General features: G+C 32.2%; 1 protein-coding gene across 3 annotated transcripts in view; it reads left to right on the top strand.

Moving 5' to 3' along the window:
- Nucleotides 1–530: 530 nt before the first annotated feature.
- LOC143247427 (MFS-type transporter SLC18B1-like) overlaps nt 531–22,984 on the top strand; it is a 37,996-nt gene continuing 15,542 nt past the window's right edge. For 2 of the 3 annotated variants that reach the window (XM_076495501.1, XM_076495502.1), the window contains exons 1-4: nt 531–641; nt 6,200–6,554; nt 10,917–11,012; nt 15,723–15,796. In XM_076495501.1, the coding sequence (XP_076351616.1) occupies nt 6,255–6,554; nt 10,917–11,012; nt 15,723–15,796 (470 nt within the window). In that variant the 5' untranslated portion in view covers nt 531–641; nt 6,200–6,254. The remainder of the gene's footprint in view (nt 642–6,199; nt 6,555–10,916; nt 11,013–15,722; nt 15,797–22,984) is intronic. The other variant, XM_076495503.1, reaches the window with a different exon arrangement.

Raw genomic sequence — 22,984 nt, forward strand, 5'->3', positions numbered from 1 at the left:
GGCGTTGTGCTTCAGTCAGTCTTGGCGTAACTGTATTGCGTGTCGGTGGCTTAACACTGAGCTATGGAAACCGAGAACCCGTCACTTTTATAGGGATTTTGCACATGTTGCACTTGCAGAACATGCAGATCTCTCAAACAAATTTATTGGACACGAATGCGTTTTGGCGAAAAATCTGTTGTTTTCCTCAGTTTTCAAAGTGCACAACTTTTATTGTCCTTTTAGTCTGACAATTAGTGCCTTAACACGTGTAACATCACATACTTTGAGCTTGTAACGTTATTACATATATTTCTCTTTAAAATAAAAAATATCCCTTTGCGCTTTTTTTTTGAAGAGTATATAAGTACACAGTGACTTTCCGAACACCCTGTATAATGAATATGTCTTTAGGCTGTTTCCACGTGGAGATTACTGATAAGGTTCAGCCAATAGCTCGCTAGATAAGCTTCCATGTGGTTGATAGTACGTTCAAGTTAAAAGTCTAAGTTATGTTAACGTAGAAAGGTGCAAGTTTTTTAGTGCATTCTTTAGAGCTGCATTCTTTCAAGTTGTTGATCAAATATTTTCAGGGACTAGTATGTTGAAAGAGGTTGGATAGAATTTTCTTATTCTAAAGTTCTCGAAGGAATTGATAAAAGGTATTTAAGAGCAAAACTTTTTATGACAGTTTTTAAGTGTATTAGTTATGAAAAATAATTCCTTTCCAGTTTTTGTTGTGTTATGTGACAAGATATATATAAATATATACATATCTGATTGGTTTGAATGAAATCCATTATTCTCGTTGGTATAAAAATACAAAAGTACCTAAAACAAATGTGTTAGATTCAGTGCAAATGTTTTAAAAGTCATATGTTATTGAACCTTTCACTGATAATGTGGATTTCAGTTCGAAATATATGGATATACATATTCTGCTAATTTTGTATAAGCAAATTTTTGCAGCTACTGACCATTTTGTGAATTTATAGTGCAGCCTGGAGAGTTGTATTCATTGTTAAAATGATAAATGAAGCCTGTTATAAGACCTATTACTCCAGAAAAGATAACTGGTTTTACTTGAGCCAACATTTTGAAATTACGGCTTTATCAGAAGAAATAACACACTTTCTAACTGATTTAGGCTTAAAGAAAAAATGCTATTTACTGTAGCTAAATTTTAGCTACTATAGCTAAAATTTACTAAGGTATTTAGGTTTTTAAAAACACTTTTTTTTTATAAGATTTTGATGGAATTTTGTAATACGTTGTGCAATAAGTTAGGAGATCATTTTAAGTGCATATTCTGTTGTGATCGGGAGTTAATTCTTATTAACACAAAATATACTATATTATACTAGCCTTTTGTATACTAATTATTTTGTAAGTGATGGCTTCAATTTATATATTAGAAAAAGTCAAGTCGTTTTTGGTAAAAATCTGGAACTATTTTCTTTTTGCATATTATGAATCTAAAAGTACTTGTTACTATGCTGAGTTTGGAGTATTCAGCTCTTAATCTATAAAAAGTAAAGCAGCTTATGTTAAGGTTTTTATGCGGATGAGTTCCATTATCTGATAAAATTACTATGAGAAGTATTATATCAGTAATGTTTCATCTACAATTAGGTACCGAACTACTTTAGTTATTTAACTTTATGTTATGCTAGAATATTCCAGAAGTAAAGACGATTACACAAATTTTTTTAGTCACAAAATGCCATTTTCGTGACAGGATCATTGTATAAGCCCAAATGAAATACCAAGAAGGTATATTACAACTACTCCTTAAAATAGTTGTGACATGAGTTAATATACTGAAAACCAACAAGTCATTTAAATAATTAAATCTTGCAGTTTCGTCAGTATAGCAAACTTAATTAAATAGTTTTGCATATTTTTTTGTCAGAATATGAACATTATGTAAGTGCCAAGTATAACACCGCAATCTTCGAAATAACTTAAAATGTAATTTTATAAAACGTAGCTGTTGCTATTGTTGATTATTCATAAATATCATTGAGTGCACAAATATTGCCAGTGAAAATGTAGAACTTCTGTTTTAGTACATACCTCAGCAGATTATAAAAATTATTACTTCTAGTGGACTAGAAAAGACCTATAGTAGTTGTAGGTAGTAATTAGAAATAATACTTTAAAACTAACATAATATTCGCTTTGTTGTGCTGTATTTTGTATTTACGTGTAGTTGGAAAACGCTTGCTTGGTTTCTGCTGTTTTCAGATAACGACAGGTCAAATGTCAATAAATGTTTATCTGTGAATTACAGTTTGTGCATATGTAGCTTAAAGTCTCAATAAACATTCTATTGATATCTCTACTCTTGTTCTCTTGTTGTTGGTTTAGGTAGAGTTCTTGAAGACCTCTTTCTTCCTCCTGCACTTGACTGATATCTGTTCAATATTTATTTAATTACAATAAGAGGGTCAGAGTTTAGACAGTCTAACATTTTAATCTTACCCTTCGCAGGGCCAAGTCCATATCGATAACTATATATATATATATATACTGATATTCATGTGTTAAATACAAGTGCATTGTATTTGATTGTGGTGAATTCCACACCACACGAAAGTTCCAGTCATATTTTTCGCAATTTTTAATAATTTTAAGTTTCGGCAAGGGTATATACTTATATAAACCATATTTTAATATTTTCATTGTAAATTAAAATTATAAATAATATTTTTGTCCAGTTTTCATTGTTCATAATTTATTTTTACTTCTAATATAAATATAAAAGGGAGAGAAGTGTTTAGTCCTACTTTTCATCACTGGCCCGGCATGGCCAAGCGCGTTAGGGCGTGCGACTCGTAATCCGAGGGTCGCGGGTTCGCATACCCGTCGCGCCAAACATGCTCGTCTTTTCAGCCGTAGGGACGTTATAATGTAACGGTCAATCCCACTATTCGTTAGTTAAAGAATAGCCCATGAGTTGGCGGTGGGTGATGATGACTAGCTGCCTTCCCTCTTATCTTACATTGCTAAATTAGGGACGGCTAGCGCAAATAGCCCCTCGAGTAGCTTTGCGCGAAATTCAAAAACAAACAAACAAACTTTTCATCATGTGTGCAGAAACGGCCGAGTTCACGTAGTAAATCATTCCTTTACCAGTTTTTCGCGAAATAATTTATCAGTTAGTGTTTTCATATTTGTGTATAAATGCTCATGAAGTTGATTTAGACACTCTGTATGCTGTTGTAAGCAGTGTTTTCTGTAGTGTTTGTAATTTACTTTAATTTGTCTTAGTGCTGTAGTTATCCATGTTGGTGCTTCCTGTTTTATTACTGGTAGCTGTTTTACCTGTTAGACTCCTTGAATAGTTCGTTTACTACCAAACTTTGGTTTTATAATATTTATGTGTTCAATCCAAGTTAATTTTGTGTCATATGGTGGACCTAAGAATTTAGCTGATGTTTTAACCTGAGAAGTTCTTCATTTATACATAGTTCTGGCAATTTTCTTTTGTATTCAGTTAATTTTGCAAAATGACTAATTGTTTCTTAAATGCATTGATCTTGATACGATATTTATGGCAGTATTCTGGCGTTCTATTTAATTGAGGTTGGATATTTGTAGCTGTGATAGATGGGGTGGGAGCACCTTTCTAAAGCGCTACATTATCTATTAACTGCGACGAATACCCATGACTTGGATCGTTTATGGGCATACTTTTTATGTATATGATGAATAGAATGGGGCTAACCACCTCTCCCTGTGGGGCATCTGTCTCTGGAATAGAAGGTTCAAAGAAGGTTTCTTTTGCATCTATTTTGTATTTTCTGCTTCCCAGTGAATTATACCTCACGGAAGTTCCAGTTCCGAGATATAGAACCTCAGACCATTATGTTATTCTGTGTAGAATGATTTCTTGATAACGAGAAAACATGCGACAATGCATTTTTCTTTGTTATAGATTCTCTGAGTCTGACTAGATGGCCAGTTGTCTGTTTGAACTTTCTGAATCTATTTTGTTCTTCGGGTAATTTTAGAAGTTATTTCGAGAAATGTGAATAGTCTGTTATTGATTATTCTTTTTAATATTTTTTTCCTATTTTGCTGGTAAGGGTGACTGGACAATAAATATTTGGTTTGCTTGATTGCTTACAAAAAACTGGGATGTATCCTGATTTAAATCATAAGTTTAAAATTTATAATACCCTTGTAAAGGAGTATTACTTGTATGCTATCTTCTTCTGGAGCTTTGTTCTTTGTTGTGGTTGAACTTTTGTTACTGTTATTTTTTTATCATATTTGCTGTTGTGTAGTAGTTGTTTCATTTGTAGTTTTTTGTTTTAATGTTACTTATAATTATTGAAAAAAATGGTTTGTTCAATTCTTTGCCTTTCTTACAAACTGGTTTGCTTAGTTTTAAAAATGAGTAGAGTATTCATATCTGAATGGTATCAGATGAGTCCAGATTTGTTTCGGATCTGTTTTGTGATTTAGTTGTGGGCACACCATTTGCACTGTGTGTAATTGCCATGTGCCATTCATTGTTAAGTATTTTTGTGTAGGTATTGTTTCTTTGATTATTTTGGTGAGGCATTTGATAATGGTTGATAGTATGAAACAATATCCGTTTGATTCGTGACTGTAAAGATAACATTTTTTGTAGTAGTTGATCTAGTATGTTTTTTGTAGTAGTTGATCTAGTATGTTTTTTGTAGTAGTTGATCTAGTATGTTTTTGTAGTAGTTGATCTAGTATGTTTTTGTAGTAGTTGATCTAGTATGTTTTTGTGGTAGTTGACCTAGTATGTTTTTGTAGTGGTTGATCCAGTATGTTTTTGTAGTGGTTGATCCAGTATGTTTTTGTAGTGGTTGATCCAGTATGTTTTTGTAGTAGTTGGTCTAGTATGTTTTTGTAGTAGTTGATCTAGTATGTTTTTGTAGTGGTTGATCCAGTATGTTTTTGTAGTGGTTGATCCAGTATGTTTTTGTAGTGGTTGGTCTAGTATGTTTTTGTAGTAGTTGGTCTAGTATGTTTTTGTAGTAGTTGGTCTAGTATGTGTTTTGTAGTAGCTGATCCAGTATGTTTTTTGTAGTGGTTGATCCAGTATGTTTTTGTAGTGGTTGATCCAGTATGTTTTTGTAGTGGTTGGTCTAGTATGTTTTGTAGTAGTTGGTCTAGTATGTTTTGTAGTAGTTGGTCTAGTATGTTTTTGTAGTAGCTGATCCAGTATGTGTTTTGTAGTAGCTGATCCAGTATGTTTTTTGTAGTAGTTGATCTGGTATGTTTTTTTTTTGTAGTAGAGTATCTAGTATGTTTTTTGTAGTTGTTTATCTAGTAGTAATTTATATTTGTCCCAGTTTGCATTTTTTATAATTATATTTTTCGGTTTCGTAGGGTTTATTTTTATGGAGGATGAATTTAAAGACATTCCAGATTAGCAAGTGTTCGCTATAAACATCTTGTTCTATTCTAAATTTTACAAATTTTTGGGTTATATCGAGGAAACATAAACATACTGTTTCCTACTCGTATGATGTATACGTCAGTGTTTTATTGTTTAGTAATACCACATTTTTTTCTTCTATGAATTCTAATAGCTTCCTTCCGTTCATATTTGTTGTTTCATAGATCTAAAACTTCTTAATTGCTAGTCATAGAAATTCGCTATTATTATGTGTTCTGTATAGACTTCTTTTGTGCTGAATGATAAACGTAGAGATTGAAGAATTATCTATCGCATTTTTTTTGTAAGCCAATTCATGTGGAAAAATCACAACCTTCACATAGTTTGATTTTTACAATAATTATGTCGGCTACAGTAAATTGGTTTATTATTTCAATTAGTCATCACTTTTTTATTAGTTTCGTTTGATGTTAACTACCATTTTCTCACTGCAAGCTTAAATTAACGAAGCAACTAAGGACAAATACAAGGATGACGCAGAATTTATTCTCCTGACTCCCACTAATGAAAAACTCACATTCTGGGTTCTGTCACGAAGAATGATATAGCTACATGTTGTCGGACGATAGGTCCTTAGCCAAAATAAATGTATTTAGTTTTAATATTTACATACGTACAAAAAAAATTCAAGTTTTCTTATCATTTTTCTTCAGTACAATAACTTAGTTTTCGAACAAAAAAATATATAACATTTTTTTCGTAATTTCGATGGGTCAGATGCTTTTCATATCAATTAATCAGTATTTCTAGTACTTCTTTTTTTGTTAATTTTTTCAGAACACGAAGCGCTAAAGAGATTAATTTGTGGTATAACGTACCTGTTAAATCAACAATGCCGAGAAAGGAAAACCCGTCTTCAATCGAGCATTCACAATATTTCAGTACGAAGCCGCAAAAAACAAAACACAAATTCGCTTCTGTAAGTTTGCACACAGATAAAACACCATCTTCTGGAACTGGGAGGAACGAAAAGCATGGAGAAAGTTCAGGGGAAAAAAATACAACTGTGGCAAAAAAACTGAAAATCAGTTCATTTTGTAAACAGCAGTTCTATATTCTTGCCACTTTGTGCTATGGGAATTTCTGCATAGCTGCATGCGTTTCTTTACAAGCTCCATTTTTTCCGAGACAGGTGAGTGACAACTAAATATAAACCAAAGTTAAAATTAAGTTTTATATGCAAATAGTAGACGTTCCTATACTGCCAATGACTTTTGTCTTAACCAATTTCATAAAAAATGTGTACTTAAAAGCACTTATGGTTTTAAGTAAAGCAACTTCACCTAATAGAAGAATGATTTTTATGTGTACTTACTGTCAAACAAAATTTAATAAAACGTTCAATTAATCTTTTAAAACATACTTTAATTACACGCCGAAAAAAAAATCACTAATTTAGTTCCAGATTTAAATATCTTATGGGTAATGTTTCTTTAATTTGTAATAAATAATAATTTTATGCAGTTTAAGATGATCTGAAACCATCCAGTGGTTACAAGATGATTGTCACTACAAACAAGTACATGTTTCAGAATGTTTGATGCTTTCACACATCTCGGTCAATTATGTTCCTATCACTCGACTAATAATTCGAGGGTCGCGGGTTCGAATCCCCGTCACACCAAACATGCTCGCCCTTTCACCCGTGGGGGCGTTATAATGTTACGATCAATCCCACTCTTCTTTGGTAAAAGAGTAGCTCAAGAGTTGGCGGTGGGTCGTGATGACTATCTGCCTTTCCTCTGGTCTTACACTACTAAAACATTATATAACTTCATCGGTGAAAAACTCGACGCAGAGCTAGCTAGTTACCCGTTATCAACTCAAAATTAATTCGCTCATCGTGAACCCTCGATAAGATATCCAATTTCAGACCAGATAGAAAACTCAATATTGTATGTAAGCTTGTAAAACGTTTTTATATAAATCATTATTTGCAATAACCACTATTATAAATTGTATTATTTTTTGTATATTAAAATATATTTGTAATTATAAACTGTGTGTAATAATCTTGTTGACAGATATTATAAATTTGATGCATATCGACATTTAATTAACTTCTAACTCTAAATAACAATTTAACTCAGTTTTAGTCTATTTCAATTATAAAACGTAATATAATAAATTGGAGGTTTGCCTGAGATAAATGATAATACATAGTGACAATCAGAAATAATACTTTTATTGCTTAAGTTTCTCAGAAAACCGAGTTTTTTTTTCGAATTGTAAAGTATGGAACAATGATTCTTTATTTATAAGTTTGAACTAAGTGCGATCATAAGAATGCCAAGGAATTTTAAAACATAGTTTTGTTTAGAATAACAACTCGATTTCCTTTTTATCGTTCGAATGATTATGATTTTTTCACTGCTTGAACATTTTTCAGTTCTTCGAGTTTCAAATTAGAGGGTGTTCACCGGGTGTTATAGTTATAGAAAATGGAGAGTTCTATATTTTCCAACTTAATAGTAAGCAAATCATACGCTTGATTAACATTACTCTTAAAATAAAAACAAAAAAACGTATATATTTTTAATTTCCGGTACGAAGGTTCCTGAGAATATAAATAATTGGCGTAGCAGAGTTTTGATGATGATACAGATAAACCCAGTCACGAGGCTGGTGCAGTTTTCTGATTACTACTTATAGTGATGTTACTATAGTTGAAGGTCCAGTCACGAGGCTGGTGCAGTTTTCTGATTACTACTTATAGTGATGTTACTATAGTTGAAGGTCCAGTCACGAGGCTGGTGCAGTTTTCTGATTACTACTTATAGTAATGTTACTATAGTTGAAGGTCCAGTCACGAGGCTGGTGCAGTTTTCTGATTACTACTTATAGTGATGTTACTATAGTTGAAGGTAACATGGTCAGGGGAGACTTGACTATGAACTATGCTGCTTGTTTTAATTTAACACAATGTACGTGTTCGTTTCTAACAGTTTTCCTCTCGTTATTCCGTTTGATAAGGTTAATAATGCGGTTGAAGTCCAGCAATGATATGAATTTGGGGAGTGCAATGCAGTTGAAATAAACCGTGTTTTCATGAAAAATAATACTTGTGTCGGGATTTCAATCTAAGTTCTTCATCAAATGAGTGCTTTTAACAACCATGGTATAATAGGTAAGCAAACAATGATTTATAAACACAAGGAAGAATTTTATTGATAGTGGAACATAATACTTGTTTCGACTGAACATTTGTCTGTCTTTTTCACGGATATACTATTGCGTTTTGAGGGCTTCGATTAACAACTGAATTGAAGAAACTTCGATGTTAATGACAGAGTTGTATTGTGTTAAAAAAACTGATGTAAATATTTATTTTGTTCGTTTGTTTTGTTTTCCAATTTTTTAATAGTCCTATAAGTTTTGTGATAATCATTTCCCTATCGTCGTAGATGTACATGAATAATCGATTCATTTTTTGGAAAAAAGTATTTAAATAATAAAGAAAAACAAAGAACGTAATTACACGAATCATTTGTTAGACGTTTCAGAATCTTTACAATTCCATTTTCAGTAAGCAGAGGAACAAAAATAGATAACGGTAATTACAGTAGAAATGTTATATAATCTGTAATAAACAACTGTAAACAAATTGAATGAAAAATGAGAAACAGAAGGAAATGAACATCATGTAGCCCATAAGAAATAAGCTATAAGAGAATAGATATAAACGAAATGAAGAATTTGACCGAAAAATGTTTTATGTACAACGTCTCAACAGACACTAAAAGCATTATCTAAAAGTTACAGCGATAGAACAAATAATTTGAAAGCTAACATTAAAATTAGAGAGACTGATTAACTGTTATAGTTTAGATGTCCTTGGGCTTTTCTCACACTTCTTTGTCAGTAACATAATCTAACAAACAACAGTTATTGATCATTCTTTAGTTTATAAGAAGTAAATCAGTGGAATATACGATCACAATGAGCGTATTGAGAAACATTCCTTAAACTTCTTTAATTTGTACTCTAATAACTTTCAGTTATCGGTTATGATTTGTATTCAATTGACGTCAACTGATATAATAGCAACTGTTTAATAGTAAAATGAACTATTTCACTGCGTTGGGCACATAATATGTCTCCGCTTCTAGTAATGCTATGAACACATATTCCTCCCTTTAAAGCACTGCTATAAACACACATGCCATTCTCAAGAGCACTGCCATGAACACATATTTGTTATATCCTAAGACAGTATCATGAAGACAGATGTCACTCTCTGAAACACTACCGTGATGACATATGTCACCCTCTAGAGCACTACCATGAATGTTTGTACCACCATGAGAACAATATACTCTCCTTCAAACCTTCAAAGTTTCCAAAACTTAACAATGTCAAGTTTCAGATATGTAACGACATACTAAAACATATGTCTTCTTTGTCTTTTAGTGCTGTTACTTTATTAACATGGCAGTGAATGTGTTACTCAACGGTAGTTTCACTGTTTGTAGTGTTTTGGAAGAAGAGTTAGTTATTGCAAGGTTTTTAGTGACTTGGTAATTGAATATTAATTACTACTTATTTATTTATTTTCCCAAGCTGCACATAGCTTAAATTAACTTATTTCACTCCATTCAACCTTTTATTAAGATACATATCCTTCCAAAGGTTTTTACAATACCATAGATCTCACCGTTTACTATCTCCTTCTAAGTTTTATTCTTTTTTTCCTTTTGTAATTGCCTCCCAGTGGCACAGCGGTGTGTCTGTGGACTCACGCTGCTAAAACTAGATTTCGATACTCGTGGTGGGGAGAGAATGGATAGCCCTTCATGTAGTTTCGTGTTTACTTCTACACAAACAAACCTTTTGTAATTATTTAGTATCCATTTCAGTGCTGCTTCAGTTATTTTCTCTGTGTTCTTTCTGGTTGTACGACCAAACCATCTCTGTCTGTGTAGTTTAGTACAAGTATTCACTTAACTTTTTTTGGTTAATTTCAATAGAGCGACAATGGCGATTCTGCAGACGTTGCTAAGGCATGAAATATAGAACAATAATTTTGTCAGCTTCCTCATATTCTTTAGTATTTTCCATCAAAATTCTGAGCCACATTAGGAAACTGAATATACGCTGTAGTGATTACCTTATTTTACGTTTTATCTCAAATTTTTGTGACCTCCATACTTGCCTAATTTGGATATTACTAATTCAATAGTTAACGTAACTTAAACCGTTATATGCTCACTTGAGAACTCTGATATAAACCGATGTATTAAGATACACATAAACTTGATTTGTTTCCATAAAAATGAACCAGAAATCCGTAAGATTAATAAAAATGGATTTCTTAAAAATAATCATTGCAATTCGAAAACATTTTATATTTTATCACGTAATTATCTGCACAAATTAGTCATTGTAGTTAGAACACGTATTATAATTGTGTTTAGTTTTTATATTTTATGACAAAACAAATGTTTTGTTTTGATTTAGACTAGGTTCAGTGATATGAAAAAAATTATTTTTGTAGGCAGAAGAGAAAGGTGCGACGCCCACTCAATACGGACTGGTTTTTGGGGTGTTTGAGCTAGCTATAATTGTAGCATCTCCAATATGCAGCAAGTTGGTGTGTATTGTTTTTATTCCGTTTTCAGATTGCAAATATCTTTGCTCCATTTATAAAGTGGCAGGTTGTGCAAAGTTCTTTCGAAAGGAGGAAAGCCCAAGTAATAGTAAAAATGTCGCAAAATAAAACAAACTAAATTGCTGATTAGATGACAGTAAAGTTAATTCATATAAGAGAATAATAATAAATTAGTTAATGTTAAAGATATATAATATTGCACTATTAATCCTTAACGCAATTTTCTTTGTAAATTACGTAAAATAAAATTGATTATTATTACAGCTAACGATTTTAAACTAGACCACGTCATTAAAATGTTGCACATGCAACAGATGAGCTACTTCTTACTTACTTTAATAGTGCTTCACGGTGAAACAGACAATTCTCAACCAATCCAAGCACAATAACCTCTCTAAAGAACCCTGAAACGCACCCAGCTAAATATGATTGTTTTGGTCTAATTACCATTACCAGAGACGTAACTGTATTTTTTCTTATCGTTCTACTGTGATAAATGTTTATCATAATAAACACGTTCCTCTTAATTGTCTGAAATTCAGCTCAAGTCTCCAATTAAAGACAAGACTTATTTGCAATTCTAAATGAGTGGTAGCTTTATTTCATGTCAATAACAATCGACCTATTTTTAGGTATAATTAGCTTGTTCAGTTTTAGTTGATCTTATTTGAGTAGCAAACATTCATATTGTCATACACGCCCAAGAATACTGAAGAAATCAATGATACGATTTTTTGAAACATAAACTCATATCACATATTAATTATATTCTCCGGTGGGACAGAGGTCATATTACAGATTTGCGACGCAAAATTTGGAGTGGACAGAGAAATATGACTTTGGTATAAGACAAATTTATTCATTTTGCTATTTCAATACTTATTTACTAATATTTCTAATCCAATTCTCCAAAATTAAACTGAAGCTAAATGTAACATAAGATCTGTAAATCAATCAAGTGGTAGTTGTACTTTCATAAACACTTGATCAACATCTGACAAAAGGAGCATCGTATTTAGACCTATAGCATGGTAATATATATGTACAATATCCAAACGCAAACAACTTCATACTTGAAACTAAACCATGGTAACTTGTACGTAAATTAAAGATATCATATTTGTGTTTACATCCATACTTGAGCAGCTGATGATTATGTAATAAGATCTATATCAAGACATCTGTCGAATTAGTTCTAATTCATGAAGCTAAAATACTCCCCATAACACCTTGTAGACTATTATTACTAATGATTTATATTTTATTTTTTTGTCTTTATTTCTCTTTTACTCTCTTTCCCCTTTTCCTTTCTTTCCTTCATTCTTTTTTCTTCTTTTTTGACGTATTTCTTAGTATATATAAATATATATTATTTAAAATTATTCCACTAAACTCGTCACAGTGATTTACTGCCGATTCTCAAAGTTAGAACACGCTATACATACAGGGTGGCCCGTAAGTCCCTACCCATCTATATGTTATTATATTATATTCAATTACGCATGCATTATAAATTTGTTTCTTTTTTTTCAGAGAAATATGGCCGATGTAAGCCCATTTACACTTGAAGAGCGTATTGTGACAAGTACGTGGGTACATGAGCGCAATGAGAATGAGGGACAGCACACAGATACATTGGATACATAAGATGTATGGATGGGTAGTGACTTACGGGCCGCCCTGTAGTTTAGATTTAAAGTAAGCCTAATGAATATTATGCATCGTTGACGATTGTCATTGAATTGCAATATATAATATTTTATTAGGGCAGTTAGACTGCTATAAAGTATTTGCAGTCAATTTATTTCTTTGGAGGTAAGTTTAGAGCAACAAATATACTGGTAGAACCAGTAAGATAGAATTAAGGGCAATGGCGAATGTAATGGTAGTGACTGGCTTCACTTTAGAAGGTTAGGTTGTGTGCTGTTTGGAAATATCTAAGGATATTTATTAAAATTAATGTAGTAACGGTTTCTATCATTGATTAATTTTTATTATTCGCTAAAAATAATGGAAATCCCTGGGCAACGTGACAAAAAGGAGAGCATGTTTTGTACCATACAAATTATTGGTCCAACTCATTAATAAAACAAGACACAAACATTATTTTTATATATACGGCACGATCTTTTAAAATGGACAGCATACTCGCTGATTCAGCAAATCGTTCATTAATATGGTAATAGATGCAATAGATTCACTAATTATCTCTGTCTAACTAACTCATTAACTCTGGTGCTTTTATATTATTATAATCTTTTTCTTAAAACTTTCTTGATTATTTATATTTGACATAATTTGATTGATAGTGGTTTCTTTTGACCCTCTTCTCTTCTTCTTGTTTGTTTCATGGTGTAACTTCAAATGCTATATTATAATATAATAAAAATGTGGTACGTAGTTGTACAGCAATTCTGTCTTGCCTTGATAGGGCCATGCTCTTTGACATAATACTAGCAAACAATATAGAATGTCAACATTAGAACAATACTTACAACGATAGTGGTTAGGGAGCTTAAGAAATAGGTAATAAACTGAGAGAATATACAAGGAGTTTTTAAATTGTAGAATTAGAGTATAATACTTAATAATGAAAAACAGTTGATTTATGATGTCTATAGTTGCTATTACTCTATTTTAAGAATAATAGAAAGAAAATGGAAGACTGTGAGTTAATGGTAACTAATAAAATTGAGTAACTTTATAGAAGAACGATGATGGAAATCACAATAAAATTCTGTATTTTCAGAGCATATGAAGCAACTGCTTGCGATGGAGGTTTTTTTTTTCAACATTTTGAGTCACTGGAAATTGGTTTTGTATTCATGTTCTTTATTTGAGCATATTTCAGATAATTGTGGGAATAAACCAGTTTATCATCGTCATTTATGGATGCTACATCTTGGACTGTACTTTTCTCTATATCAGGTTGTGTTTTTTTTTTCTATCCCATCATGTCCTTTCCTTAAAGTGTTTACACTCATTATCAATGCTTGGTCTCATAGGTACAACTAATTCCTGCTTCCCAATGTCTGGTTAACCTTTTGTTGTATCTTTGATTTCGTTTAAATTAAAGATTTGTATTTGGAGTATTGTTTCTTTGGTGCCTTAACAACTTTTGATTCCTCACAGTCTTTTCAAGTGTCTTAAGAGAGGAGTTCCTATTCCTTATACAAGCTTTCATTTGCAATTCTTGACAATATTTCCTTTCAAATTATACTCGAAACACCTGTTGTTTTGTGGTTTATTCCATACATTCTGTGTAATTAATTGTCTAATTAAGCTTTTTAGTCCTTCTAGGCTATTATCAGTGTGGGCTAATGTTTCAGTATTACTTAATCTGATGATCCTATACCTTTGAAAGGGTATGAGAGTATCTTTTGTTGTTTATCTGCAGCCTTAATAAATTCTACTTTTAATATTCACTTCAAAGCTCCACTAAGGAGGAGTGCCTACTTTGCGACCTGTTATGGTACCTATACATTTTATTAGCTAGGTGTCAACGAATCTATCATTTCATGAGGAGCATTTTGATTCAATAATTGTATGAATCTTTCCGAACTTCTGCAAGTTCAGCTAAGGTCTTACCTTCCTTTTTTCTCTACTCTAGGATCTTAGTGATATAATTCTCTCTGGTGCAACACCTATACCTGTTAAAGAAGGTCGCTACCAATTCCTTATAGTTATAATGGCTCTCAGCTGGGAGGCTACTCAATGTTGTCAAATGTAGTCCCCTTAAATAGTCAGAAAGACATGACATATTTATCACTATTTCATCATTTAAAGTTTGAAATGATTTCAAACTGAGTATAGAATGACTTCCATGATACCTTCCTATCACATTCAGCTGTTGAAAAGACTAGCTAAATTCTGGAACTGGATTTGGCAATGTAATGGATGGAGTAGTCCAGGAAAGTGCTTTAGTAACAAGCGGCACAACAGTATTGGTAATATATTTAAACCAAATAAGTCCTCCTATTCCGTATTTTGTAACAGATGACATCTTGGGTTAGAACTCTTGAGCGAATGTAGTAATTTTTTAAGCTGGTTTAAACTTATATTTAATATTGACATTACAGACTGTTTGTAAATGATATTTTTTTCCGTATCACTAATTCTCTCTTCTTTCTCGTTGGTGTCTTTTCATACCTCGCTTTAGACTTCTTGAATGTCCTGTTTAACTTTAATTTTATCAAACACCAAACTGTATAACATTGTTCTTTCTTTACGGGTAGTTTGAAGAAGTTGATGAAAATAATTTATAGTTTAATCCACATAAACTATAATAGTTTCTTTTCCTCTTTCACACTCTTGCAAATTAGAACACTTTTACTGCCGTAAACGTTCTGTAGACCTACGTTATAAATGACGTTAACTAAGGTTAAACATTGCTATTCAATTTATGTGCCTTTAGCCAATTCAAAAAATGAACTAGATTGAGTTTGGACATTATATTGTAGTTACTATTTATTTACATTGTATTTAATGGAATGGAGTTTCCTGTTTGAAATTGAAAAGAATCATTATTATTACATATAGTTGATATAAAATACTTTCTTTTAAGAGTCTAAGAAATTTATTACACGTGCTTATACCTTAATGTCAGAGAATCAGTTGATAGGTTATGACATGAATAATGTATATCATGCATTTTAAAATAATAAATGTGTTTACATGATTTCTTATCTGTAGTTATCTCACGTGTCGCCGAACTTCTTGATTAGTACAGGCTTGTTCTTCTGTGGAACAACAACAATTCTTTTTGGGTAAGGCTTCTGAGCTACTTTTAACACGTTTAAAAACATTCATTGATATTTTTAGTCTCCAAATGTGCGATGAAAAAGGTGTTTTTCACATCTTATAACATTATAATTGTATAATATTCCGATTCATTCACATACAATCTCATTTAATGATTTTTGAAGGGCATAAATAACATTAAAGAAGTTATAAATTAAGCAGTTCATTTAACAAACGTTTCTAGAAAATTGAATAATCTTTCATTTACCAAATACTTAAAAAATAGGTAAGTATTAAAAAATTGACAACACTGCTAAATTTATGGGTTATTACCTTGTTTCATCAGATTTGATTTTGACACGACAGTGTAAATTTTCAATAATTATAATGTTAACTACTATTGAACTTGAATTTCTAATATGAAGTTTCATGCTTATCCTTTCACGGGTTCAAAACCCTCTCGACATACCCTGATAACCTTTACTCGTCATATTTATACATAAGGGATCTACAGCAAATAGACCCTTAGCCATATTTGAAGGAGTATTTTAACGATAAATATCTATTTTCGTTTTAGAATCAAACAAATTAATTAAGTTTTATATGATATAAAAGTAACTAAATTCATCTTATTTATTTGTTGTAATGCTTATTATGTGTTGTTGTTTTTTGTTTTGTTTTTTGCAAAGAAACAGCAACAACAACTTGATACTTGTTTCCGTTTATCGCTTGATAGTTCAGTTTTGCATACTCTCTGCAGAGAGAGGATATAAAAGCATTATCGGTTTGTAGAACGGAAGGAAACCTGTTTAATACATGGGCCAAATAGTTTTCGGACATGGATAAGGAGATCCCGATGATTAATGGAAATGGCACTAGGGGTGTTGTGCATGGTTTATACACAATTTAAATAGGTATGTTCCTCCAGTTGATAAAGCATAGTTAATAATGACATATATTTGGGTTAAAACAAACATTCAAGCAAACGGTAAAAGAGAAAGTTACAGAAATAGATCATGTTGGTGGAGGTCTACCATCAGTATAGTTATAAGAGAAAGGCACCACCAGGGGATATTGCACGAAATTAAACACAAAATATTACTATATTTGGATATTATTTTCCAATGTATATAATACTAAAATAACAAGTAAAAAACACAAATTAAAACCGATACAACTAAAATAATCGCTAAAATGTGGTCTCTACATGTTTTGTTATTATTAGGATTGAAGTTGCAAGACATACGTGTCATATATATTTTTAACGAAATCGTGTGACCTGTGTGTAAGTTTACAGTTCTGCATAAATCGCAGGGGAAGTCCTGCCACATTCTTACAGAGATATTCGCTGGACTCTATCTAATAATTAGTGATCTTTTTAAGCTTTATTATCTATAAATATTCGCTATAAATATTATCTATAAATATAAACAGATATTGTTGGCTATAATAACCCTTTGTTCAGACAATATTACTACTTCCCTCATAATATCTTGTGTTGTGCTTTTGTATGGTCTTCAGCAGCCAAATTTTTAGTGCTTTTATTTGTTACACATTCCTTGTGTTCTGTAAATGATATATTAAATTACGTTTTGTCTGTTCAATATAAACACTTCCACATTCAATTTTATAAATTTCAGCTATATCCAAAAACCGTACGTTATCTGTAGTATGACCAAATTTGTTTTATCTTATTCACCGTTTTAGATATATAGAAAACTATCTGTTGTTTTTAAAGACTTTGATTGTTTGTTTATTTGGAATTAAACACAAAGATACACATTTGGCTATTTGTGCTCTGCTCACCACGGGTATCGAAATTCGATTTCTAGCGGTATAAGTCTGCAGACATAACGCTGTGCCACTGGTGTGTGTAAACACTGTGAATAAACTACATGTTAAACCTGGAACATATGGGTACACTAAACATTCCTTTTTAATTTTATTATAACTCTGTTTTAAGGTATTACCTTCATCCATTATTACCACACTAACTGAATTTCGTAATTTCTCTATCTACAATATGTTCTGTACGTACCTTCAGAATTTTGTGAACATAAATGTAAAATGCAGACATGTTTCAAGTTTCAGTATAACATGATTTCTGGTGTGAACAGAAGAAGGTTTCAGATAAATGGATGTTTCTAAGTTCTATTGTTCATCCCTTCTTAACAATACATCTAGATAAGGCAAATTATTATTTTCTCAGTTTAATATGTGAAATGTATAGATGGTTTTGTTCTTTTCAAATAATTTGCAAAAACTCTGTTAATGTCTTATTCCTATATTTCCACAGCAAGAACGTTTCATCTACATAATTTATCCAAACACCAGATTTACATTTTGCACCATTTATGGCTTTTGTTTCAAATGCATCCATAAATAAATCACACAACAATGATAATAGTGAGAATCTAATCACAGACTCCTCATTTTGTTCAGGTGAATCATTGTTATCCTAGAAAAAAAAAAGGGTCTTTCACACACACACACCTTGATTGGAACATTTACAAGCAACAGTAGAAATGGTTGTAGAGTCAGTGAAACTCTTGCTGAACGATCAATTCATGGTGGGAACAGTGTCAAAGATATAGAACATTAGACCTGTTTATCAGGGTTAACTATATAAAAGAACTTTGAAGAATCTTAAATATTCTCCAAAATAACCAGTATGTTCGTGATTTAAAAGTGTGCAATTATAAATTTGAAAAGTAGTGTGTATTGGAATTTACGGTAAATATCACACTGGATAAAAAGTGGCTATATATCCATGAAATATGAGGCCAGTTTCACTCCTCATGATCATGCGTCTTATTTATAAAATATTCACTATACTATATTATATATACTATACTATACTATATTTGGAATATTCACTATACAAAAATAACTCTTACAAAGTCAAAGTGTGATTTTGTACCAATCGTATTTGAAAAATAAACACTCCAGGGTTTGGTTTTATGTAGTTGGTCGGTAAACATTACCATGAACTGTTTCACACTCATGCTGTACCGGATTTCTAATCAACTTCTACGTCACTCAAGCAGATAGAGAATGAGATGAGTATTCATGCAATTCCATATATAAAGATATCCTGGTTGTATAGCGAGACATAGAGTTTATGGATTTCTGTGTTATCTGATTGTTGAAATGGCGGTTTGAAAACCATCATCCTCGTACGTTAAATGGATTGTGGAAAGTTTATTTGTTAGTAATTAAGCACAGAGCTACACAATGGGCTATCTGTGCTCTCCATACCACGGATATCGAAAACCAGTTTCTAGCGTTTTAAGTTAGCAGACATATCAATGTGCCACTGTATGTTAGGGTGGGGAACCTAAAGCTATTGTTAATACACACAGCTATGAAACAGAGCTTGATTGGAGATGACAACATGGATTTTAATGATATGATGATATTTTAGTTTTTTTTTATATAGTACCAGTGATTAAACCCGTGCTTCATGCACAATGTATGTAGTACAATTATTTGACTACTAAAACATTGTTTAGCAAAAAATCATAGCAAAAGTAGTTATATATGTATAATTCGTCTTCTGTGCTCTCAATTAGGGCTTTTCTACCATATTGGGGGCTGGAAGGCTATCTTCAAGAGGTAAGTTTCAACTTACTTACCCATAAAATGGTATTACCTTATTTTCCTATTCTTATTTTATTTCAGTTAATTGTTCTTCTTTACTTTGGAGAGCATTTAGTTACCTTCCCACATCTCTCTGCAGGCAGTGAACGGTGATATAGATGTGGGACGTTGTGAACTTGAGCACCCACATCTCGCTCTCCTAATTTTTATTTTTATATTTATTACTACTCTTTTATTTCTTATGTGAGACTGGCGAATAGAGATTAAGACTGATAGACGGTGTATCCCCACCGCAATGTGGGTCCTATTTCCTCAGTCACCTCCAAAACCTAGGGTTCATTTTAAAATCTCACATTATAGTTTGTACCCTGGGATATTTTCAATCAGTGTAGCATTTTTTGTTTAATTTATTTTTGTTTCGACTTGTTTTTAAATTATAACAAACTAATATACAAATATTTATATATATTTGTGTAAAGAATAAATTTTTATACTCATCTATGCTATTTGAATATGATAAAAGCAAAAGTAACAACAATATTCAATAGATAAGGATATGCATCACCTCTGCAAATTCCAAAATTTGTTAAGTTCATGGGAGCAGTGCAAAGAGAAAGACTGAATATTTGTTATATTTTATTGCTGACTGCATTGAAAATGTTATACAAAGTGAAAAAGAGTAATTCTAAAAAAATGTGAAAAAATAATTGTTGAAATAGAGATAGAATTATTATTAGATTAACATGAAGTTTCAAATATCATGAACATTTGAAAGGTACTTACTGGATTGGAATGGGCTTACAATAAGCAAATACCCGAAAGGAAAAGCATTAAATAAACTAAAAACAAATCTTTGGTTACAACAGCAATTTGTAAACCTCTTAACGTATTACATGGTGTTCATGATAAAATTGTAACTGGCATGCAAGTCTAAAATCTATAGCAAAATAGACTAACGTTATTTTAGTCAGCAAAGATACATTCATGTACTACAGCAACAAAAAACACAAGATCTTTCTCACATCTAAAATTATTATAAACTCACAATGTTTATGGTAATTTATTTGACTTTTTTTGATTGATTAGGTATTACTCAGGTTCATTCTGATTGTTGGAAGGGGAAGGAAAGACGTTTACACAAGACAACTATTTAAAGAAGTGTTTTGATATCGTAATTTTTTGTGTGTTCAAGATCCTATTGTGATATATTCAGCAGGCGAGTTAAGTCACTTGATTTTTATCTGTGGCTTCTTATTGGATGAAAATTAATTACATGATTATGTCAGTAATCGTCTTTTCTCCTTTAATCCATTTATATGGGGTCAAGGAGTCATGTTATCCCAATCCCTTTTAAATCTATCATTCAACATATTGAGGTTTACTTGACAAAAAACGCAACCGAACGTGGCAGGAGTTTAGTTTAGAGAGAGAGAAGTCTGAAAAATTCTCTCTCCAACTGGGGTGGTCAGGAACCTTGTGGTTCCTCTTCGTCCCCTCACGTGAAGAGTTATTAAAATTTACATGGGGTTTTTTGCCTTTATTTTATTTTGACTTTTTTTAAGGTGAAGAAGTGAGGTTGGTCATAATATAATTAACTGGTGAGCGAAACAAAGGCAGCACCGGAGAGACCAGCCAGGCCAGAACCCAACCAGCAGATGTCAAAGTAAATATCAACGCGAGACGATCCCTTTCAGAGCTGGGCAACAATGTTGCCCTGGCTGGGATCTAAAGATCCAATGTCTGAGATTTGACTGTGGGAGGAAACGGGAGAGGTCTACTTGACTTTTTAATAAGAACCTTTTATCTTTTCTTCAGTCTCCCTCTTCTGCCCATTTCACCAAACTGTCTTCATCCATACTATCTAAATCGTAATTCATGTACCTTCTCTCTGACGTTACAAACATTCACCTCCTGTCTAGCTTCTAAGCTTAACTCGGGACATCTCAAAGTTATACTTGTATAGAATTTCAGTCACTTCTAGCCTTTTCAGATAGCATTCCTTTATAACCTATATTTCTACACCAAATAGTTAAGCAGCTTGATCACGGTTTTGTACAAAAGACTCTTGAACTGCGTTGGCAGCCATAAATCATCAAAAACCTCTTTACAATTCTTTGTCATGCCCCTCTTGCACTTTATAATTTATTCTGCAATTCTGTATTCAGCTCGCCATTCTCCTATAGTCAATCTCCCAGTATTTGAAACTCTTGCTTCAACCTCTATATGCAGCTCAGTTGGATTCACTTTCGATGACACTACTCTTATCTTTTGACTTATTCACCTTCCATTTATAACTCCTCAGATCTTTGTTCCATCTACAGACCATTTATTCCAGCTCCTTCTCTAAATGCACTCTTAAGACTATATTATCTGCATAAATCAGTTTCTTGACTCTCTCTTTATTTAACTACTTAATAATGTAATAAAAAAATAGTAATGAACAGCAGTGGACTAAGTGCTAAGCCTTGATGAGAAGAAAGCTTCACTTCAAATAACCCTAAGTGTCAAAAACATATTGTTACTCTTGTAATTAGTACTCTATATATGGCCATAATAATACATATTATTTGTTCTTGTGCTCCATACCTCATCAGTACTAGTGGATTAATATTTTAGTCACTTTGTCTGCTTTTTCAATACCCAGAAAAGTCCACATACTCTACTATCGATACTCTAACTACTTTACTTCTCATTACTTGCCTCACAAAAAATAAAGCATCAACTTTATCCTTTCAGAAACCAAACTTCCGCTAGCTGTAGCTCCACTGTTCTGCACAGTCTGTCATCATTTATTTTTTCCATCACTTTCATAGAGTGTGTTAAGAGTTTATAGCTGTAGCTCCACTGTTCTGCACAGTCTGTCATCATTTATTTTTTCCATCACTTTCATAGAGTGTGTTAAGAGTTTTATCCTTTATAGTTTCATGGATATTGCTTTGCTTCTTGAAAATAGGCACTAGTATAAAAACTCTCTATGCCTTTCGTATCTTCCTCTCTTTTGACATTGAATGGATCACTCTAGTCATCCATAAATCTCCTACTTTCCCGACTACAATTCTACCTGTCTTTACTTTAACAGTTGCTTTCTTCACTTCCACAATAAACACCTTTGACATTTGGTGTATGATCTGGCAATTGCAATTCAAATAGATTTTTCATATTAAAGGTATCTCTTCCATCTCTTATTTACTTGCTCTGAAGTTCATCGTAAAAAACTATTCTTATCAAATATTTGATTCTCTTTTGACTAGTTTCTGCTTTTAGGTGTTTGGAAAACGTATTTCTCTCTGTAACTACACCACTTTCCAATTTCTCATACAATTTACCCAATGTCCATTTTCTAACATTACTTGATACCTTACTTGTCTCCGTTTTTGCTATTGCACCCCCTCGGTGGGCTAAGCAGATAGCTCGATGTGGCTTTGCTATAAGAAAACAAGCTATTGCACACTACTCGTTACATCTATATGTTGGTTGCTATTTTACTGCTATCTTGTCTTTTTCTTCTATTTCACCGTTTTTTTACTACATTTCTCACCCCTTATTCCTTCCTATTGTTTCTCTTCTTGAACTTTATTCTCTTACATACCTTATCTGCTGTAAGTAATTCCACT

This window comes from Tachypleus tridentatus, chromosome 3 (genome assembly GCF_004210375.1).
Source record: "Tachypleus tridentatus isolate NWPU-2018 chromosome 3, ASM421037v1, whole genome shotgun sequence".
NCBI classification, from domain to species: domain Eukaryota; kingdom Metazoa; phylum Arthropoda; class Merostomata; order Xiphosura; family Limulidae; genus Tachypleus; species Tachypleus tridentatus.